Consider the following 17,532-nt stretch of genomic DNA (forward strand, 5'->3'; position numbering starts at 1 on the left):
GGTCATTGGTAGATGCAATATATAGCAAATAAGAATCTTATCTCCTCTTGTTGATTATGAGAGAAGGTAGATGTACTTATAGTGGATGGATGTTCATGTATATCAAATAAAAATTTAAATTAGAATATTCTTAGGACATTTTTTTGCGTAGGATTAAACAATATGATGTATGCCTTCTAACTTCTCTATGTATATATTGAATGTTTTTTTTTTTTTTATCATTTATTTTAAGTAAAAAAAGATAGTTGAAACAATTTTAGAGTTAAAATTAAAAATATCAAAGTTTAAATATATTTGAATAGTTTTACCACATTTTCGTGAGCTATGGGTCCAAGAACTCCATAAAAAGAGGGAGGTAAAACAAAGAATCAAATAAAGATGTCGAGAAAAGAGATCACAAAAGGTAATGATGGCTCGAACTCATTGGAGATGGAATCAAAAGACTAGGGTACAGGGATGATGTACCAACTCAATTATGGAATATAATTTGTTTCCTAGGAGGGAAACTTATCTGAAAGACAGCTTGGATGGTGGGGAAAAGACCCATTAGGACTTGTTTGGAATTAAACTAAAATGGTAGGTTTTTTTTTGTAGAATAGGTTCAGAGCAGTGCTGGGTTAGGTGGTGGCAGTCACATTTGAAATGGTGTGGGCCTGCCTGTAGGGTGGGGCGCAACAAGCCCATGCTAAAATATGACCATTTGATATGGCTTCAGGGTCCCCCTCACCCTCCACTCCACCAGCTTGACTTTTTTGAGGTCCCCTTTGTTTTTTATAATGTCTTGCAGGTTCAGCTCATTTATTGGAAGCGTTTTAGTTGTGTACAATTATGGAGCAAGAACCCCCATACTTCTGTAATGCCTGTGACATACTTCATGTAAGGTATGCCTGACAGCTCAAGAATATGTACATTTTTCCGTTAGCCCCACTTCCTTCTATAGAAATCCATCCCCATATGCTCAACAGTTAAAAGGCATTAGACCTTCAAGACTGCATTATTTCCAATACAAGGACCACGCCCTAGCATCATCATATAATTGAAAGTAGGGCATAAGAGAAGAATGTTACTGTTTCTCATCCAAGGTTGAAACCAAATTTCTTATCATCTACTGGTCAATGTGTTGATAATCAATAGTTACTTACAAAAGAAAGGGAAAGAAGAGTGAAACAGGAGAAACAAAATTGTGCAAATTGGCTTCGAAGTGTAAGCATCTGCAAGGTCTCTAAGTTTCACTATAGATGTGAAAATGGGAACGAACCGACCCTTTTGAGTAAATATAAAAGTAGGTAGCATTAAATTAAGAACAAATGAGCTAACTCAGTTACTATGTGGAGAGAATCTGTACAACATATTACCATTCCGACTCTCTATCTTTACCTGAGTTCACTTATCCTTATTTATTGAATAACTGGGCGGTGTCTGAAAGAAATCAAAGGACGATCTTGAAGCAAGAGATCTTCTAGAGGCAGCAGTTGGAGAGTCTGATAATAGAGGTTCGAAAACTGTATTTCTGTTATTGGGCTGGGATATTAACAGTGGAGAATCTTCTTTCTCATCAATGGGCCGAGGCTGGTGCTCAATGTTTTTGAGCGACAGGATCGGCCCACCTAAACGTTCAGCCTGCTGAAGAGCGTTGATTTTGCTTGGTCTGTATGTATATCTGAAGTATTTGATGCCTAAAAGTGGTCCCATTCCCACGCCTACTATTAGCTGTGAACATAATAACAAGCTTTTCCATCAATACCAAACAAAGATCAATAAACAAAACAAAAGATAAAATTACTGGTTTAGTCCCACAACTTTTAAGTTTGTGTTAAGGACTCATACACGCTTTAAAAGTATTTAAGTGATCTCTAGAACTTTTGAATTTGAATTTTGTGTCTTGTAGATTTCTAACATGCTCGAGATTTTTTAAACATTACACAGTATTAGTAGTATAGAGATCTATCTTAAAGACAATTTTGAGTTAGCGATAAGGAAATCTTGGGCAAGGGAGACTTACAAATATGGTTATCCAATAAGATGGCTGTCCGCATAAGCGGAACATTATTGTATACATCCCAGATGAAGGAATGGCGCAGAAGATCCAATTGATTACGTAGAAAGCAGCTAAATTCCCCCATATGGCAATAAGTTGCAACATTGTGAATGAACTGCAAGAATCAATCAAATCTCAGATGGTACGAGAAAAACGCGAGTCAAGGCATGAGATTTTGGCTCAATAATCTTCAAACTTTGTCAATGAAACTCGTAACAAAATGGAGTCGCAACGTTTAACCTATAGCAAAAAGATGAGAGCTTACTTGGTCTCCAAAGTCACTACAAAAGCCTGTAACCAAATGCACCCAGATAGTGCCACCATTGAAACCTCCACCATTTCACTCTTTTCATTAGCGTAGGCATGTATGCTAATTACAAACACGACAACAGCCTGCAAAATATCACCCCATAAGGGAGATGAGACCTTTTTCATTTTTAAAACAAACGTGATTTCTGGCTCAAGGAAACATTCTTTCGTTGTTATCAGCATTGATATTTTTATCAATCGACATCGAAACTTCTCTTTAAATGGTAAGAAAAGCAGGATACTCCATCATCGGAGGATCAATTCCAAAACAGATCCAAATGGTCACGAAAACAAATCAGTGTTCGCTGAAGAAACATACAAATATAGTCACTTACATGAAATAGAGATCGACCAAACCATCCAGCAAATGTGCTGGGATTTAAGAGCCTGTTTTAGACGACATGGATAAAGTCAATAAACCATCAAAATAAAAAAATAAAAAAACATGAAAGATTTGAGATCCGAACCTCCCAGCTTGGCAGTAAAATAAAATCTGAGGATGTTGCATCACAGTTTCTTCGCTGAGATCCTTGTCGAGAACGCTAACTAATACAGGGATACTGGTGTAGAAAACATTGTAAGCCATCAAGCTAACAGAATTAAAGAGACTGGTCCCAGAGACACCTGAGATGAAAGAGAAACTGAACATATCCGAAAGTCAGTGCTACTTGTACATGGGTGTCCAAAAAATAAAAAAAGCACGTCGATTTGTTATCTTCGAGTGACACTGAATTTAGAAACACTTACGAGATCTGGATAAAACATATCAACAAGGATTTATAGAAAGAATATTGTGACAAAAATGCTGTACGGTTGTATGAGTATCGTCCATGAACTAGAATCAATCTTTTCAGAAACCTGAACTCTGCAAACAAGAAGAAACCAATGGAACTTGGGTGTTCGCCAAAATAACAAATCACTCCGTTCACCAGAAATGAGGACTATCGAGGAAATTTTGCAATTAATAAGTATTACTTACTTCCAATACTATAATCAGCTGCCCTAGCTGCCTGCAGTCCTTCTCTTCCACTAATGCCAACTCCAATGTCAGCTTGCTGAATCATCCTCACATCATTCCCACCATCTCCAATCGCCAGTGTTCGATAATCACATGATTTTAAGAGTTCCACAAGCTGCATAATACCGATTATACGATGCTTAACAACCCACGGGACAAAAAAGAACGAGCAACCACCTAATAAATAAAAGAACTAGAAATTAGAGGACCACCTGAGCCTTCTGTGATGGAGTCACACGACAACATATTGCGGTTCTTGATAGTATTGCTAATTCAGTGAAAGCCCTACGATGATTCTTCAGAGAAATTTCCAGAGCCAAGCCATCAACAACGAAAGCAACATCCTATTAAAAGAAGAAGCCCAGAGAAAAAATGAAAGGTCTTCTTACATTTCCAGTGGGTTTTCAAAAGGAGATGTATATCAAATGATTGAACAATGAGCATTACCTTGGGTTCTGAGGTTGTGGTCTTCATAGTTAGAACAACTCGCTCCAAACTTCTACAAACTTCGTCCTCCGTTTTTCCATCAATTAACAGTAACTGTCCTTTGGGCTCTATGACATAGTAAATGCAATTGAAAAAGAAGACTAGGAGGAATTGCAAACAAAATGACGTAATGAAAAATAATGATCATAATACCGAGCTACAAGATAATTTTGTTACATCGATGTCTACCTGGTGAAATAAAGTTGCATAGAAGAGCTATCTGAATGGCAGTGTTCTGCTTGTCTCCGGTCAGCATCCAGAAATTTATTCCTGCTCTTCTCAATGTTTCAATTGTTTCAGGGACTCCATCCTGAAAGGTAAGATATGATAAAAAGAGTAAACATAGCTATTTCTGATCTCAACAATAATATTCCTATAAGCGTTTTATTACTTATCATCTTTAAATACCATTTCACCTATAACAGTTCGAAATTGGATATGCAACTACAAACATTTACCTGTAGCCTATCTTCTATAGCAGTAACTCCAAGAACTTCAAAATTGCGCTCGATTCTTAGGCAAACTTCAGCTAACCTCCACTACAAAAGAAGCAGCAGCCAAGCCACATAAAAATACAACATACAGAAAAAATGTGCATTCATATAAAGCATAGACGAAGTGTACTAATTACCTCCCTATCAACCAATGTGTTATTAGCCTCCTTAAACATAAGAGCCCATTCTCGATACTCATCTTCCTCTAGTTCACGCCAAGCCAGACATAATGTGCGGAGACCCAGTTGTGCATACTGATCCACGGCTTCCATAAATGTTCTTGTTTGCTGGCCTGAAGTAAAATTATAAGTAATAATCACATCAACATACCTCGTGATAAAAAGCAAAAGAATTCTCGAATTTGACGTCATTAAATATAAAAAGGGTACCAATCTTGAAGCAGTGGCCAGATTTTTTTAAACAAAGGGAAACGGCGCAACAATTTCACATTTTTTCTGTTTTTTATTCAAAGGGCAACGGTACACCAATTTCTGTCGAGTGTTCTAACGGAATAAAGTTCAAAATAGACAGGTGGATAAAATTATTTACTTATTCAATCTTCAAAACGCAACTGAATTTTAGGGTTACCAGAATAAGCATGAGGAAGTATAGCCTCATCTGCTCCTTTAGACAGAAGGACAATCTTCCCATTCTGACAATCTTTAATGACCACAGACATTCTTTTTCGTTCAGATGTGAACTCGAGTGTATCTAGGAGCTCGTATCTATTTAGCATCCCATTAAACTGAATTTCTGCAACCACAATTAAACAAGGGCATTATTTTAGCGGTTCATCTATCTGAATAACTTTGCCTTAAGAAAGATGGCTCTCACCTATAACATTAGCATTCTTATTGACAAATACCATATTCAAATAAGCAGCAGCATTCACGAGAGCCTCCTCATCCTGTGATTGTGCCTTGTACACGATATTTCCACATTTGCTGAAAATAACAGAAAGATACTAGAAAATTATATTTCAAAACGGAAATACACACACGCAGGAATATATATTAACCTACTTGACCAAGAAATTATCGATGAACTTTTAAATCCAACCAGCTTCCAGTTAAAAAAGGTTTGAACATAAAATCACCTTTTTGTAGGCACCACTGTATTACATATTGCCATAATTGTGAGAAACCTTATAACATCCGGAGAGCTGCTTGCAATAGCATCGAGCAACTTTTCATCTGCATGCAACTGAAAGTGGTCAAATATGAACTACTATATAATGAAGGATGGGGAGAAAAAGCCTACTCGATTCCTTGAACAAACGATATGTACAAATTACACTTAAATAGGAAGAATTTTAACTAATAAAGGGAAGTCTACCTTACCTATCAGAGAAATAATTACAGCTAAGCAAAGAAACAGTAATTGAAGTTGTCTAAAAAACTAATAATTAAGGGAAAATTACAATAGGGCAAGACATAAATATATGATCAAAGTATGAATACTGTCATAATATTTCACCGGATTCCTGAAACCCCTGCTAGATTTAATACATAATTATGTAATTAACGCAGAACAAATAACTAAAGTCAACTTCGCAAATAAATTGAAGTATAAACAATATCAAACTCGTGATCTTATATAATGAATAAGGAAAATGCTCCAGTCAAGTGAAACCAAAAGAGTTTGTCTGATGCCTTTGCTAAACCATTGTAGCAATTGCTTTTGGGGGGCTTGAACCACTATTAGATTTTGATAGAAAGCAACCAGCGAAATATTTTTCCTTGGCTAGTTCAAGAATTATTTTGAAACAAATACATACAACTAAGAATTGACAGTTCAGGTTACTGACAATAATAATCTATCCCATCTTTAAAATCCTACATCCCTATCTGTGAAAAACAAATTGTATAAAGGTGACAGAAAACAATGCAATGAGAAGAATTCTTGACAACAATCAGAGAGCCAAACCTCTCAAGGCATCGCCATTTTCATTTCCATAAAAAATGCCACTGATACAACATCTCCTGAAGATCATCTTATTTTCAGTGAGGGTACCAGTTTTATCGGTCAAAATGTATTCGACTTGTCCCAGGTCCTCGCTTATTGCTGTACTGCCACATGTAAAATACACCTCTAAGAAAATATGCAACATATACACGGAAGCCACAATAATTTTTTGTGGTTTAATTCCAACTTCCCTTACTTCGTAGCATGGGAAGGAATACCAGACTCATAGTCGATCATATCATAGTCCCAATCAATAAATTTTGCATATAAGCTCTTTACAAGATCCAGAGACACCTGACAAAAGCAAATGTTTTAGTCAATAGCATCACAGTCAACTTTTCCCAACTTCTATCTACCACTTCAAGAAGATAAAGATGAACCAAATAATTAAAGCAAATATGCAGTAATCAAATGCACAAGGCATCCAAATAAGCAGTAATCCACTTCTGAAGTCATCTAAACTAGTCACTTCAATAACCAATTTTTAACTTGATCCTACGATCATCATCCTAAGCAATTATTCAACAGAGAAATTGCAACTACTAAAACATCCAGCATTCATTTGTGCTAATTAACTGCAAGCACAGGGAGGGGAATAGTTTCATTTACCTGACTAAACGTAGGCATGGAGAAGTATGATAACGAAAGTGGAGAAAGTTCAATAATATGCACCCTCAACATACCTTAATTGAAATGGGTATCATGATGGAACAAAGAAGCTCAAACCGAAGAGGGATAACCAGTAGCTCATACCATGGACCTTCCTCTGGATGTTGCATATACCATAGCTACATAGTACCAAAAGATCAGCTTAGAATTAACAGGAATACAAAAGCATATGTAACTAATGAGTCTTCACTCAGATGGGGAGAAAGAGAGACATTAAAAACTAAGTAGAAACAAACAACAGACAGCTTCATGCTAATTTCGAAAGTATAGAATCAAGATGCCAAACAAACAAGCTTTGGAAACAAAGAGATTATACTGAACCTTTCGGGCTTCAGAATCCTTCCACACATTACCAGCTATACCTAGAACAACCACCACCACAAGTTGAAAAACAAATATAGCACCAGTTAACATGTCGATCATTGCATCCATAGCCGTAAGTTTTGGTTCTGGGACACCCCTGCTCATTCCAAGCTTGGTTTCATTGCCTGAAAAGATCAAACATACAAAGTAAACTGCAAGAGAATTGAATAGAGCAGTTTTGGCTCAAACATTTAAGCCATTCTGCAAAATGTCATCCATCGCTACATCTTAAATCCACCCAAAAAAGAGAGGAGAAACACTAGCAAATAATTAAAATTTTCCAACAAGAATTTTAAAATTCAAAAAGGCTAAAGTAGCTTTTAAGCAAGTCTGATCGTTTGTGTAAATTCTAGATCCTGGCTTTACAAACATATTTGTATCCAGAGAAGGCATCAACTGAAAAGGTTGCTCCTTGTTATCCTTCTCGACCCTTTTTCTTAACCATGAAGAACACAATAATTATTTGGTGAATAGTTTATATGAACTTGGAATGTCATGCAGATGCACTTGCCTGTGTAGACGGCTACTCCACAGACCCACTCTGTGTTCCGCAAGTAACATGATTGAAGAATTGTGTTTTTTATTGTCAAAGGACACACATCATTGTCGATGAAAGGAGGAAATAACCGAATGTTTGCATCAAATCTTGTAATATCCTTATCTGGTATAGGACACTCTATAACTCCCTGCCAAATGAAGGTGAATAACAAATGTTGTCATTTTCAAGCTGAAGATTCCTACAAATGTGCCATCTACTTCACCCAAATTAAAACCCTGTAATAAATCTCGAATGTTGATGATTGGACAGGAAAATCCAAACCTTGATCTTGTTTAATAGATCAAAATCTATTCCCATGCAAGCTGAGGGTATGACCCTTGTCTTCAAGTCAGTTTCTCCATCAAGGGCAGATGTCTGTAACATGTCAAATTTTTATCTATTTATTTAATAAGAAAGGCATGAACAAGAAAGAACGAGAAAGTATTTAATGGTGCTTGGATTCTAAATTACCGTATAGAAGTATATGAAAAGGTAAATGTGCGTTTAGTTAGTGATCTGAAATCAAAGATGTGAAAACAAGGGATTCAATGAAAAACAAAGTTGGTAGCAGATTTAGAAACTAAATTCCAATGTAAACAAAAGTTCCAAATGTGTTTGGTAACATAAGTATAAAAAAAATTAATTGTAGCAACTAACCAGTAGGTTGAATCTCAACTACTAATTTATGAACATATTTTATGCTATAATTTTGCAATATCATATAATTTATAATATATTATATTGTACATAATTTAATTTAACAAAAAATAAAATAAGTTTATAACAATGAAATACTATAATTATTAAGGTTTTAACTCTATTTTTTTATGTAATTATGCAACTTAAAATTGCAAATTCAAAGTATGGATACACTAAAAACATAAAAATGTTCTTTTCAAAATTTTCATTTTTTGGATCACATAATCCAAAAATAGTTTTCAAAAACATATCTGCCAAATGGTTATTCATTGAATCCATTTGACTCAGTGAATCTGAAAATGAAAAACAAGATTCAATTAAGCATATGCATGAACCTCCCTACCAACCTCTATATAGCAAATTCCTTGAGGATCAGAGGTACCAATCAAAACAAGATCAGAAGGCACTTCATCATTCTCCCTGAGCCATACTAAATTACCAACATGAATATCTTGTGCTTGAATCTACAAGTAAAAGCCATGAAGTTAAGAAAATTCAATAAAGTTACAAAGGAACAGAAGTTAGAAGAAACAGATCATATTTTACTTGACAATAAGGAAGTTACACTATCTCCACAACTATGATAGAATCCTAATTTCAAGCTCTGTTAGATAACAATTTGCTATTTAACTCCATAAATGATCCAACTACTAGGGAACATGATGTAAAAATATATTTGAAAATCTTCAACGAAAATAATTGTTGATTAATAAAAAAAAACCTACTAGAAGAAACGCAACAAATTAATAATTTGTTCTCTTTCAAATATGAAAAGGAAGTCATACTAGATCAAAATATTGAGAGAGATTCCTACAGTTTTTCTGGTACCCTGCTTCACAACCCAAACTTCTTTCTCATTAGCCTTTTTGTCTGATAAATATCTATTGTAATCATCCCATGCCTCTTTTGTTGCAGACACGGCAAAAATGAAAATAAGTGGACCCCACGTACTGGCAGGGTTAACTGGAGTTATAAGCGGCCACAACTGTAGGCATGCAATTAACAAAAAGTATTGGTTCATGAAGCGGCTGAAAACAAACAAAAATGACATTTGTTAGGAATGAGAAATGCATGTATAATTGAAAGCATCCACAAGCTAGGTATAATGGCACACAATTGTAAAAGAGAAAAACTCAAAGTAACTTCATATTAAATCAATAGTGAAACTCTAGAAGATTATGAAAGACTTAGCAGATTGTTCATACTAGAATGACGCAAAAAAGTATAGATTGTAACATATAGTTAGTTTTGACCACACGCCTTGGCAGTAGCTAATTAAAGACACAATAACAGAATTTTAAAGAATGGACAAATGAAAATAAAAGAGCAATAAAGTTAACTCCAAAAAGTAGTATAAAGAGGAAAGGTAGGGCCAATCAGAAAGAAAATGAAATATCCATGGTTTTTCTTAACCATTTGCATAAGATATTCTTGAGATCATGCATCATATGTTATGTGGAACATAATTCAACGAGAACAACAGAAATTCTGGTAAGATCTAATAAGAACTACTACAAAGAAAAGTTACCTGAACTGTTCCCATAAATTTTTAGGGAGAAAGTTCAATAATGTATATTTCCGGTTCGAGATGCGGTTATCGCAAAAAAGATCATTTGATGGTTCATCGTCGTTGATGTAAACATAACGCTTCATCATTTATCTTTAAGAACACGATCAAATGCAATTTTTGTTTCAAGTCCAGTGCTGTCCTTATCTATGTCGATAAGCTCTGCTGCAATAATTTATGAACTTGTTATGCTGCGATGGAGAGAGTAAATATTTAATTTCATATATTATTGTCATTCATAAAAGTGCAGCATAGAAAGATCAAACAGAAAATTAAGCAAATATGAAACGAATAACCAAGCATTTCCATTGCATACACACAACTCCACATGTATAACATAAATGTTGGATAATTCAAAATCTCTCTCTCATACACACATATACACGCACAAAAAGTTTATATACGCAAGCGTTTGAATATAAATTTAAAAAGAAAAAGGAAAAATATAGAGAAAAGAAAGAAAAAACTGACACGAAGCCAAATCGAACTTGCTAATAGTTATCGATACCAAAAAAGTTCATGGATGAACTAACTTGTTGTTCAACAGAAACTGAGCGCCAATGAGTTTAACTAATTCTCTGATAAAAACTACGTACCAATATTTTTTGAATGAAATGAAAATAGCTTTTAGTTAAGCTTAATAAAAGTTGCCTCTATCAAAAGGCAAGTTCAGCTCTCTAAAACGTTAACGTTGTAGTTTTTCTTGGAGCAGATATTAATCAATGGCATTACAATTTCCTAACAGAGACTGATTAAGAAACTCCTGAATACTCATTAGAGACCTCGAGTATGGCTCGACCAAAGCAACACAAAAATGTCATTACCTATTATTGAACAACAAAGCTTTCTGAAAATCAAACGATACGAATTCAAGAGTAGAATCCTTAATTAGAGAGGTATTACACTGTAAACAATAAACGAATCGAAAAGCGCAGACGCAGTGATAATACAAAGAACTCGTCAACCGAAAGAAACAGAAGAGATTCGATCCAAATTTGAGAAAAAATCGAAGGAAACAGAAACAAATCGTCTCGGTTACAGATTCATAAGAATAAACAACATCACTCGTACCTCAATCGCCATGTATTGGAAATCACTTTATTCTAACGCATCCAGTTCTTCTAGTCGCCGCGTTCATTTCTCTCTCACACACTCTAAGATTGAAGAACTTCCATGAGAGCTCAAAATAAACAATGAAATGCACATCTTCTGTATTGTACATGAGAAAACGGTGCTAGCGAATCGCGCACCGTCCGATTTTCTTTTCGCGCCGTATCAGAGCAAAACAACGGCCGAGATGACTCTTTGTCCTCTCTTTTTAAATCTCGCTTCCAGTTTCGAATGATTCCACGAATATCTTAATGTTTTAATCTAAAACAGTTACCGGTAATTGATCTAAATGCTCTTTTAAATTAATTTATTTTGTGAAATTCTAAATTTATATTTATTTCGTCGCTAAATAACTAAATCACTCCAAGTTGGTATTTATAATATAAGAAAAATGGGCCGTGCCAAAGCCCAAATAATTTATATTGGGCCTTTCGTGTCGGGGAATGGCCCATGTTAATTAATTATTTATTTGCAATTTAGTAATATGTTCAAATAATAACCTAAAAAAAAATTAAAATACTAATAAAATTAGATGTCTTATCTTAATAACACTATTGATACGATCTATTTTATAATCATTACAAATGATTTGATCTAAAACTTTAATAGGGATATATGCGAGTTTGTATAGGATTAAATTAAAAAATATTTAGTATTTTCTTTATAAATTTGTTATATTAAAAAATTAATATTTAATAAACTAATCATATGTAATTCAACCTTAATTAATTATAAACTCTTGATTTAATTATTTATTAATAAAATAATTTATTATTTTATATTGTGCATATCATTAACCTCTAATTTGTTAATGGAATAAAAGTCTCAAAATAAGTATATTTTAAATCTCAATTAAACCATAAACTATTAAGCTAAAAAAATGTATTTATCTCTTAAATTTTAATTTATTTAAAAAATATTAAATTAGAAATGAAATGCTTCCATAAAATTTAAAAAGATAAAAATTCGTTGGAAGGAGGAAAGAGGTGAGCCGGGGACAAGGAATGACATGTTGGGGACACGTGTCAGGCGTTGGAATATGTGTAATAAATTAATTAATGTGGTGGGTCCAATGACAATAATCCAAGGGAATAGTTTTATACGTCCGCCTTGGCGGCGGAGTTTTTCGGCTGCCCATTACATTACAAAGATAACGCTAAAGTAAAGTAAAGTAAAGTAAAGGTCATGAACCGATCCAAATCTCAAATTCGATACGACGCCGTTCTCTTTCCACACGGCTTCTCTACAACGTTCCGTACGCAGCCGGGCTCCCCCCTTGTAATCGTGTAGTACTTGTCACGACTTTGGACTTGTGGCATCCCTTCAACCTTCCACTTGGACCTTTACGCCTGGCCCATGCTCCTCTCACCACTCGCCAACCTTTATTCTTCTTCTTATTATTCTTTTTTAATTAAATAAATTATAAAAATATTTACTTATAATAATAATAATTAAATTAAAAAGATATAGTTAAATTTAATGCTAAATATGGAATAATTAAAGTGTTATAAAATTGGCGTGCCTTACAACTTTTTGATGTGTGGCATCTCTCAATTTTCCACGTGGATATCTAGGCATGTCCGATGCGCGTGACCCACTTGTGAATATTTTCCCCTACCGGAAAAGGAAAATAAGTTATTTATTTATTGTTATTTTATTATTATTATTATTATTATTTGCGTATTTACCTGAGTTTAATTTAATTTTAATTTTATTCACTAAAAGAATATAATAAGAGGTAGCATCAGTACATGTCTGTGTGCTATGATCCATTATATATTATTCTGATTCGATTTACAGTGTTATGTTTCCCAGCGAATAAAAGCTACTCCTCCTTTATTGAATTTGAGTGAATTTGAAAAGGCTGCTTCCCAAAAATTCCCCCTATATTATTTTTGTTGAATGAAATTAATTTATTTTAGAAAAGGGATCAATATTTGAGAAGCATTAAAAATTATTAGATAACAAACAAAAATATTTATTTAATTATTTGACTTAAAATTAAAAATTTAGAGACATAACAATATCAGTTTTATTTTTAAACTTATAAAACATTAAAAAAAAAAAAAAAGAACAGTCGTCCGCTGGGAAATAACTGGGTGCTTTTATTTTAGGGAGGGACAAAAATGTAATTTTGCAGTATGAATTTTGCAGAAAATAAAATAAAAAGGGAATTTCGGTTTGGAGTTGATGATGATAATGATGCCAATAAAGTCCATATTTTCATCATGCATGCATCCCGATGCGTTACGTGTTTCCAAGAAAAGAAAAATAAATAAATAAATAAATAAAAGAGAACGAAATCATCTCCACAGATTCCGCCGACGCAGATATTACCGGTCCCACCACCTGAAACCGCCACCTCACGGCACTGTTTCAAAAATCAACAGGCGGTTGCCGTCTCAATCCTCCGTTGGGCCCCACCACTGTCGCTTACAATTTCTCATCACTTACTTGGAAACCACAGACTTCCGAAAAATTTTAGAAACAAAAAAATAATTAATTAATTGGGTCGGCAGGAATTCAGAAAGTACACGTGCCGTCCACCACGATTGTGACATTTAACACCGCCAACACGGAATTCTTTAACCGGATACCTTTATTCATTTAATTAAATAAATAAATAAATGCACTTCCCTTGTCGGCGCCGGGGCGGCTCCTGCTACCCACGAACGCACACGTGTCGGTCACTTCGTCGATGAAAAAGCCAGTACATTTTTTCTTAAATATATGATTTAAAGAAATTATGATTAAAATGCGAAATTTTCATGGAATTAAGAATGAAACGATGAAAATAGTAGAAATTGAAGGATTAAATTAATATTAATTTTATGGATTAATGAACAATTAAATTCAGATTATATGAATAAGGCAAGGTTTCATTAGCCCCAGCTTTGATATTGAAGGTTACAGTGTTCTTACAGCACCTACGAGATCCAGTTTGATAATTGTTCTCAAGCTGCCACAAAAAAAAGAAAAAAAAAAAAAAAAGCCCCTAATACGTTTTCTTTACAACACGTCAATTTCCCTCATCCTTCAAAAAACAATTAATTTTAAGAAACTAAATTAGTGGAGAAATCAAGCGTCCACCGGAGGAGAGAGATTGAGATCGAGATTCAGAATTTCCTTCACCGGCCGGCAGTCAACAACCGACGATGAGTCCGAATCGCTGTGGGACCCGCCGGAGAACCTAGCAGTCAAATCCACCGTCGCCGGATCGAAACGTATGGGATAGCCATGAGCGACAAACTCCGGTCTACCAAAAGCGTCCATCAACAAAACAGGACGAACGCCGCCGCCGCCGCTGGCGGCGGCGGCGGCGGAGACATTGCAACCGACCTGATGCAAAAACTGAGGGTGAAGGAAGGGAGAAGTTCGTCCGACACCGACAGTCGCGCCGTAGTTCCGGGCGATTTCCGGCGAGGGGGTTTTTTCTTGGCTGGAGGAGGAAGAGGACTCGACAGTACTACTAGGGCTAGGGCTTTGATTAATCTTCTGAGGAGAAACGTCGATCAGCTCCTCCTCCAGAGGGAAATTGGTTTTAGCTTTAGCGCCGCGGAACTGACGGGCGGCGGTGTCGTACGCACGCGCCGCTTCCTCGGCCGTGTCGAAGGTACCGAGCCAGACGCGGCTCTTCTTGCCGGGATCTCGGATCTCGGCAGCGTATCGGCCCCAAGGCCTCTTTCGAACGCCTCGGAAATGGAGTTCTTTAGCATAGGTGTTGTTGCAGAGCGAAGGGAGGCTCTTGGCGGCGGATTTTTCCTTGGCAACCATGGCGGCCGTTGTACTTCGTTCTTCAAGTCGGCGAGAGATGGAAGTACCTGTAAGTTGTTTGGATTACACTGATTTGAGGATAAAATGAGGTGCGGTGGAGCGGCCTTTTATAGTAGCGCGAACCCATGGAGGCCCCGAGGATCGATCCGTTATTTATTTATTATTATTATTATTATTTTAAATGATAAAAATTCAAAATAAAGGCCTAAAATTTTAAAATCTAGAGACAGTAACAAATGAGAAATTTTCAATTTATTTTGAAGAACACGAACTAAAACAAAAATATTAAAGATTTTCAAATAAAAAATTAAAAAAAATTAAATTAACAAAAGTAAATTTAAAGTAAAAAGATAAAAGGGGAGTAATAAAGTAAAAGAGGAAAGGTGGTGGGTCAAGGGGAGATTTGACTGAGCGGAGGGGGCGCCGCCCAAACCACGAGAAAAGGACGAGGAAACATCAAAAGGGTAAAGAGGAAAATTGTAATAATAATAAATAATAATTTATTATTATTATAATAAAGGGTATATAGGAGTAACGTGGCACGCGGAAATTTCAAGACTGGTCGCTTTGCAGCTACAGGTTTGTTTGTATGTTTTTTTTTTCCTGCCGCCTGCCGGCTTATCGCCTAACGAGCCGTTATTACGCCCTTTCCTTTGGGCCCTCATCTCTCACGCTTTTCTTCAGAGCGTCTACCACACGCCTCTTTATTTTCCACCCATTAATTTTTTTTAAAAGAATTCTCAAATTACTAAATTAGTGCATGACGTTGACAGATATAAATATTTATTTGATTTATAATTTTTTTTGAAATTTTATAAATTCTATTAGACTAAAAAAATTCAAATTGATATTCAACATAGATTAAATATAAGACTATTTTTAATTACAAATTTTCTTTTATTTTTTTAAAAATTGTACTTATAATAAAAAAAAACGTGGTCCCACGCGCCATGAATGGATTTAGCGCTTTAAACAAATCTGAAAGTAATGGTTCGGCTGCCGATTTCATACAATACAACTGTCACCACACTCACCATNCCCCATTTTTTTTTTTTTTTTCTCTCTCTCTGGTAAGGGAAATGCCGGTTAGATTGACAGTTCGTAAACAGTATCATCACCCACCATTAAGATACCACCACGTGTCCACCGCTCCTCTTTACGCGTCTTTAAGGGCGAGCCGTGTCGTACGCGCTCTTATTTATTTGTTTCGGTGCAATCGCCTCATTACGTCTGTGTTTCCGTAATTTATCTCACCTTTTTATTAAATTAAAATTTTTCTCAGAACTTTAAACTTCCAAAATTAATTCTATTTTATGAGAAATGAAATTAAAAATTAAAAGTTTTATTAAAAACAAAATGAATAATTAATTTTTAATTTTTTTAAAATTTGACAATTTATTAAATATAAATTTGAAACTTTAAACATAAAAATAAATAAACTTCTAATTTAAATCTATTTAATTACACTTATTCTTTCCTCCTTCCTTATCTCAGGTTATTTATTTATTTTCTTTTTTGTATTTTTTGAGTCAACGTGTGAGACATAATGTACTCGTTGTGATTCTGCGAAGGTGACGTCTTTCTTCTTATAATTCAATGTAATTGAAGCTACGTGGAAATTGCCATGAATTTCGGTCCATTTTACAACATTAGCCTTGCCGCTTCCATTATACATATTAATTAATCAATTTCACACATAAAAAAAAATATATATATATATATATATATTCGGTTTCTAGTAATTTTGTAGACTATTTATTTACTTCTAAAATCTAATTAAAAGTGTTTGTGGCACATTAAACTATCCATATGGCGAGAGCTCTCACAGTCCAGGCGCAACGACGCAATTAGCAAGGGCGCACTCTACTACTGAGCTAATAGCCCATCGTGCGGGCCTCCTGCTGGGGCCCGTTATGCCAAAAGCGAGAGAAACTCCGTTCCTCTCTTTCCTTTTTTCGCCCCCATGTCGCCACATGGGAGGGACACGGAGACGTAAAAAAGGGATGCTATCAATTTGTTCCGACTTAGGTTAATAAGCTTATAAGTTTAGTCTTACTTTACCGTCGAGAAACGAAAGAAGACTTTCATTTCTGAGTCAAAACAGAACTCTTTTTAGATTTATCTAAGAAGAGGGAAGAGGAGTCACAAGCGGTCTTCTCCAGAATTGTGCTGCGCAAGTTAGGTCCAGACGGCTACAAGTGGCCATCATTCCGCGCCAACCCTTTCGCCGCCCTTTTTTTTGCAGATTCAATTCAGGTAAGCATTTTTAATACGATACTAATGGAGATGCCACGTGGCCAGCAAAAGTCTCAAATCTCAGTAATAGCCCTTAGTTTAAAGGCAACTTTGGGGTCTCCACACTGGGCCTGCTTCAATTGGGCTCAATTAAACCATAAAAAAGAGAGTACAATAAAGAAAAAAAATTAAAAACTATAGGAATTTTAGGAGTTTTATTTGCGAAGGTGACGTAATAATCAAGGGATACATGAGGCTACACGATTA

General features: G+C 35.3%; 2 protein-coding genes across 5 annotated transcripts; both read right to left on the minus strand.

Annotated features, from left to right (window-relative positions):
* Positions 1 to 1,069: 1,069 nt before the first annotated feature.
* Positions 1,070 to 11,372, minus strand: LOC111811638 (phospholipid-transporting ATPase 2-like). 4 transcript variants are annotated; one of them, XM_023698586.1, is made up of 25 exons: positions 11,218 to 11,372; positions 10,108 to 10,308; positions 9,394 to 9,607; positions 8,927 to 9,043; positions 8,163 to 8,255; positions 7,854 to 8,028; positions 7,301 to 7,467; positions 6,994 to 7,098; positions 6,507 to 6,604; positions 6,272 to 6,414; positions 5,442 to 5,538; positions 5,180 to 5,289; positions 4,934 to 5,098; positions 4,483 to 4,637; positions 4,310 to 4,390; positions 4,041 to 4,161; positions 3,813 to 3,919; positions 3,578 to 3,709; positions 3,327 to 3,480; positions 3,095 to 3,212; positions 2,815 to 2,988; positions 2,683 to 2,734; positions 2,304 to 2,431; positions 2,003 to 2,153; positions 1,070 to 1,710 (listed from the first exon to the last, which is right to left on the minus strand). In XM_023698586.1, the coding sequence occupies exons 2-25, from the start codon at positions 10,233 to 10,235 to the stop codon at positions 1,384 to 1,386; spliced, it is 3,312 nt and encodes a 1,103-aa protein (XP_023554354.1). In that variant the 5' UTR covers positions 10,236 to 10,308; positions 11,218 to 11,372; the 3' UTR covers positions 1,070 to 1,383. The 4 variants fall into 4 exon arrangements, with proteins under 4 accessions (XP_023554354.1, XP_023554353.1, XP_023554352.1 ...); XM_023698585.1 differs by having other exon boundaries at positions 10,108 to 10,311; XM_023698584.1 differs by having other exon boundaries at positions 10,108 to 10,337.
* Positions 11,373 to 14,108: 2,736 nt separating this feature from the next.
* On the minus strand, positions 14,109 to 15,121 carry LOC111811802 (ethylene-responsive transcription factor 4-like). Its single transcript, XM_023698837.1, has one exon. It carries the CDS (start codon positions 15,028 to 15,030, stop codon positions 14,335 to 14,337), a length of 696 nt encoding a protein of 231 aa, XP_023554605.1. The 5' UTR covers positions 15,031 to 15,121; the 3' UTR covers positions 14,109 to 14,334.
* Between the last annotated feature and the right edge of the window lie 2,411 nt (positions 15,122 to 17,532).

This window comes from Cucurbita pepo, chromosome LG15, assembly GCF_002806865.2.
Source record: "Cucurbita pepo subsp. pepo cultivar mu-cu-16 chromosome LG15, ASM280686v2, whole genome shotgun sequence".
In the NCBI taxonomy this organism is placed as follows: Eukaryota; Viridiplantae; Streptophyta; class Magnoliopsida; order Cucurbitales; family Cucurbitaceae; genus Cucurbita; species Cucurbita pepo.

What these genes read in the sequence shown, in the direction of transcription:
- LOC111811638 (XM_023698586.1), bottom strand. Translation starts at nt 10,235, where the DNA reads ATGATGAAGCGTTATGTTTACATCAACGACGATGAACCATCAAATGAT. An exon ending in TGGAGTAGCCGTCTACACAG is followed by an intron (nt 7,468 to 7,853) that starts GCAAGTGCATCT and finishes TGATCTTTTCAG; the next exon opens with GCAATGAAACCAAGCTTGGA. An exon ending in AGGATTCTGAAGCCCGAAAG is followed by an intron (nt 7,099 to 7,300) that starts GTTCAGTATAAT and finishes GGTACTATGTAG; the next exon opens with CTATGGTATATGCAACATCC.
- LOC111811802 (XM_023698837.1), bottom strand. Translation starts at nt 15,030, where the DNA reads ATGGTTGCCAAGGAAAAATCCGCCGCCAAGAGCCTCCCTTCGCTCTGC.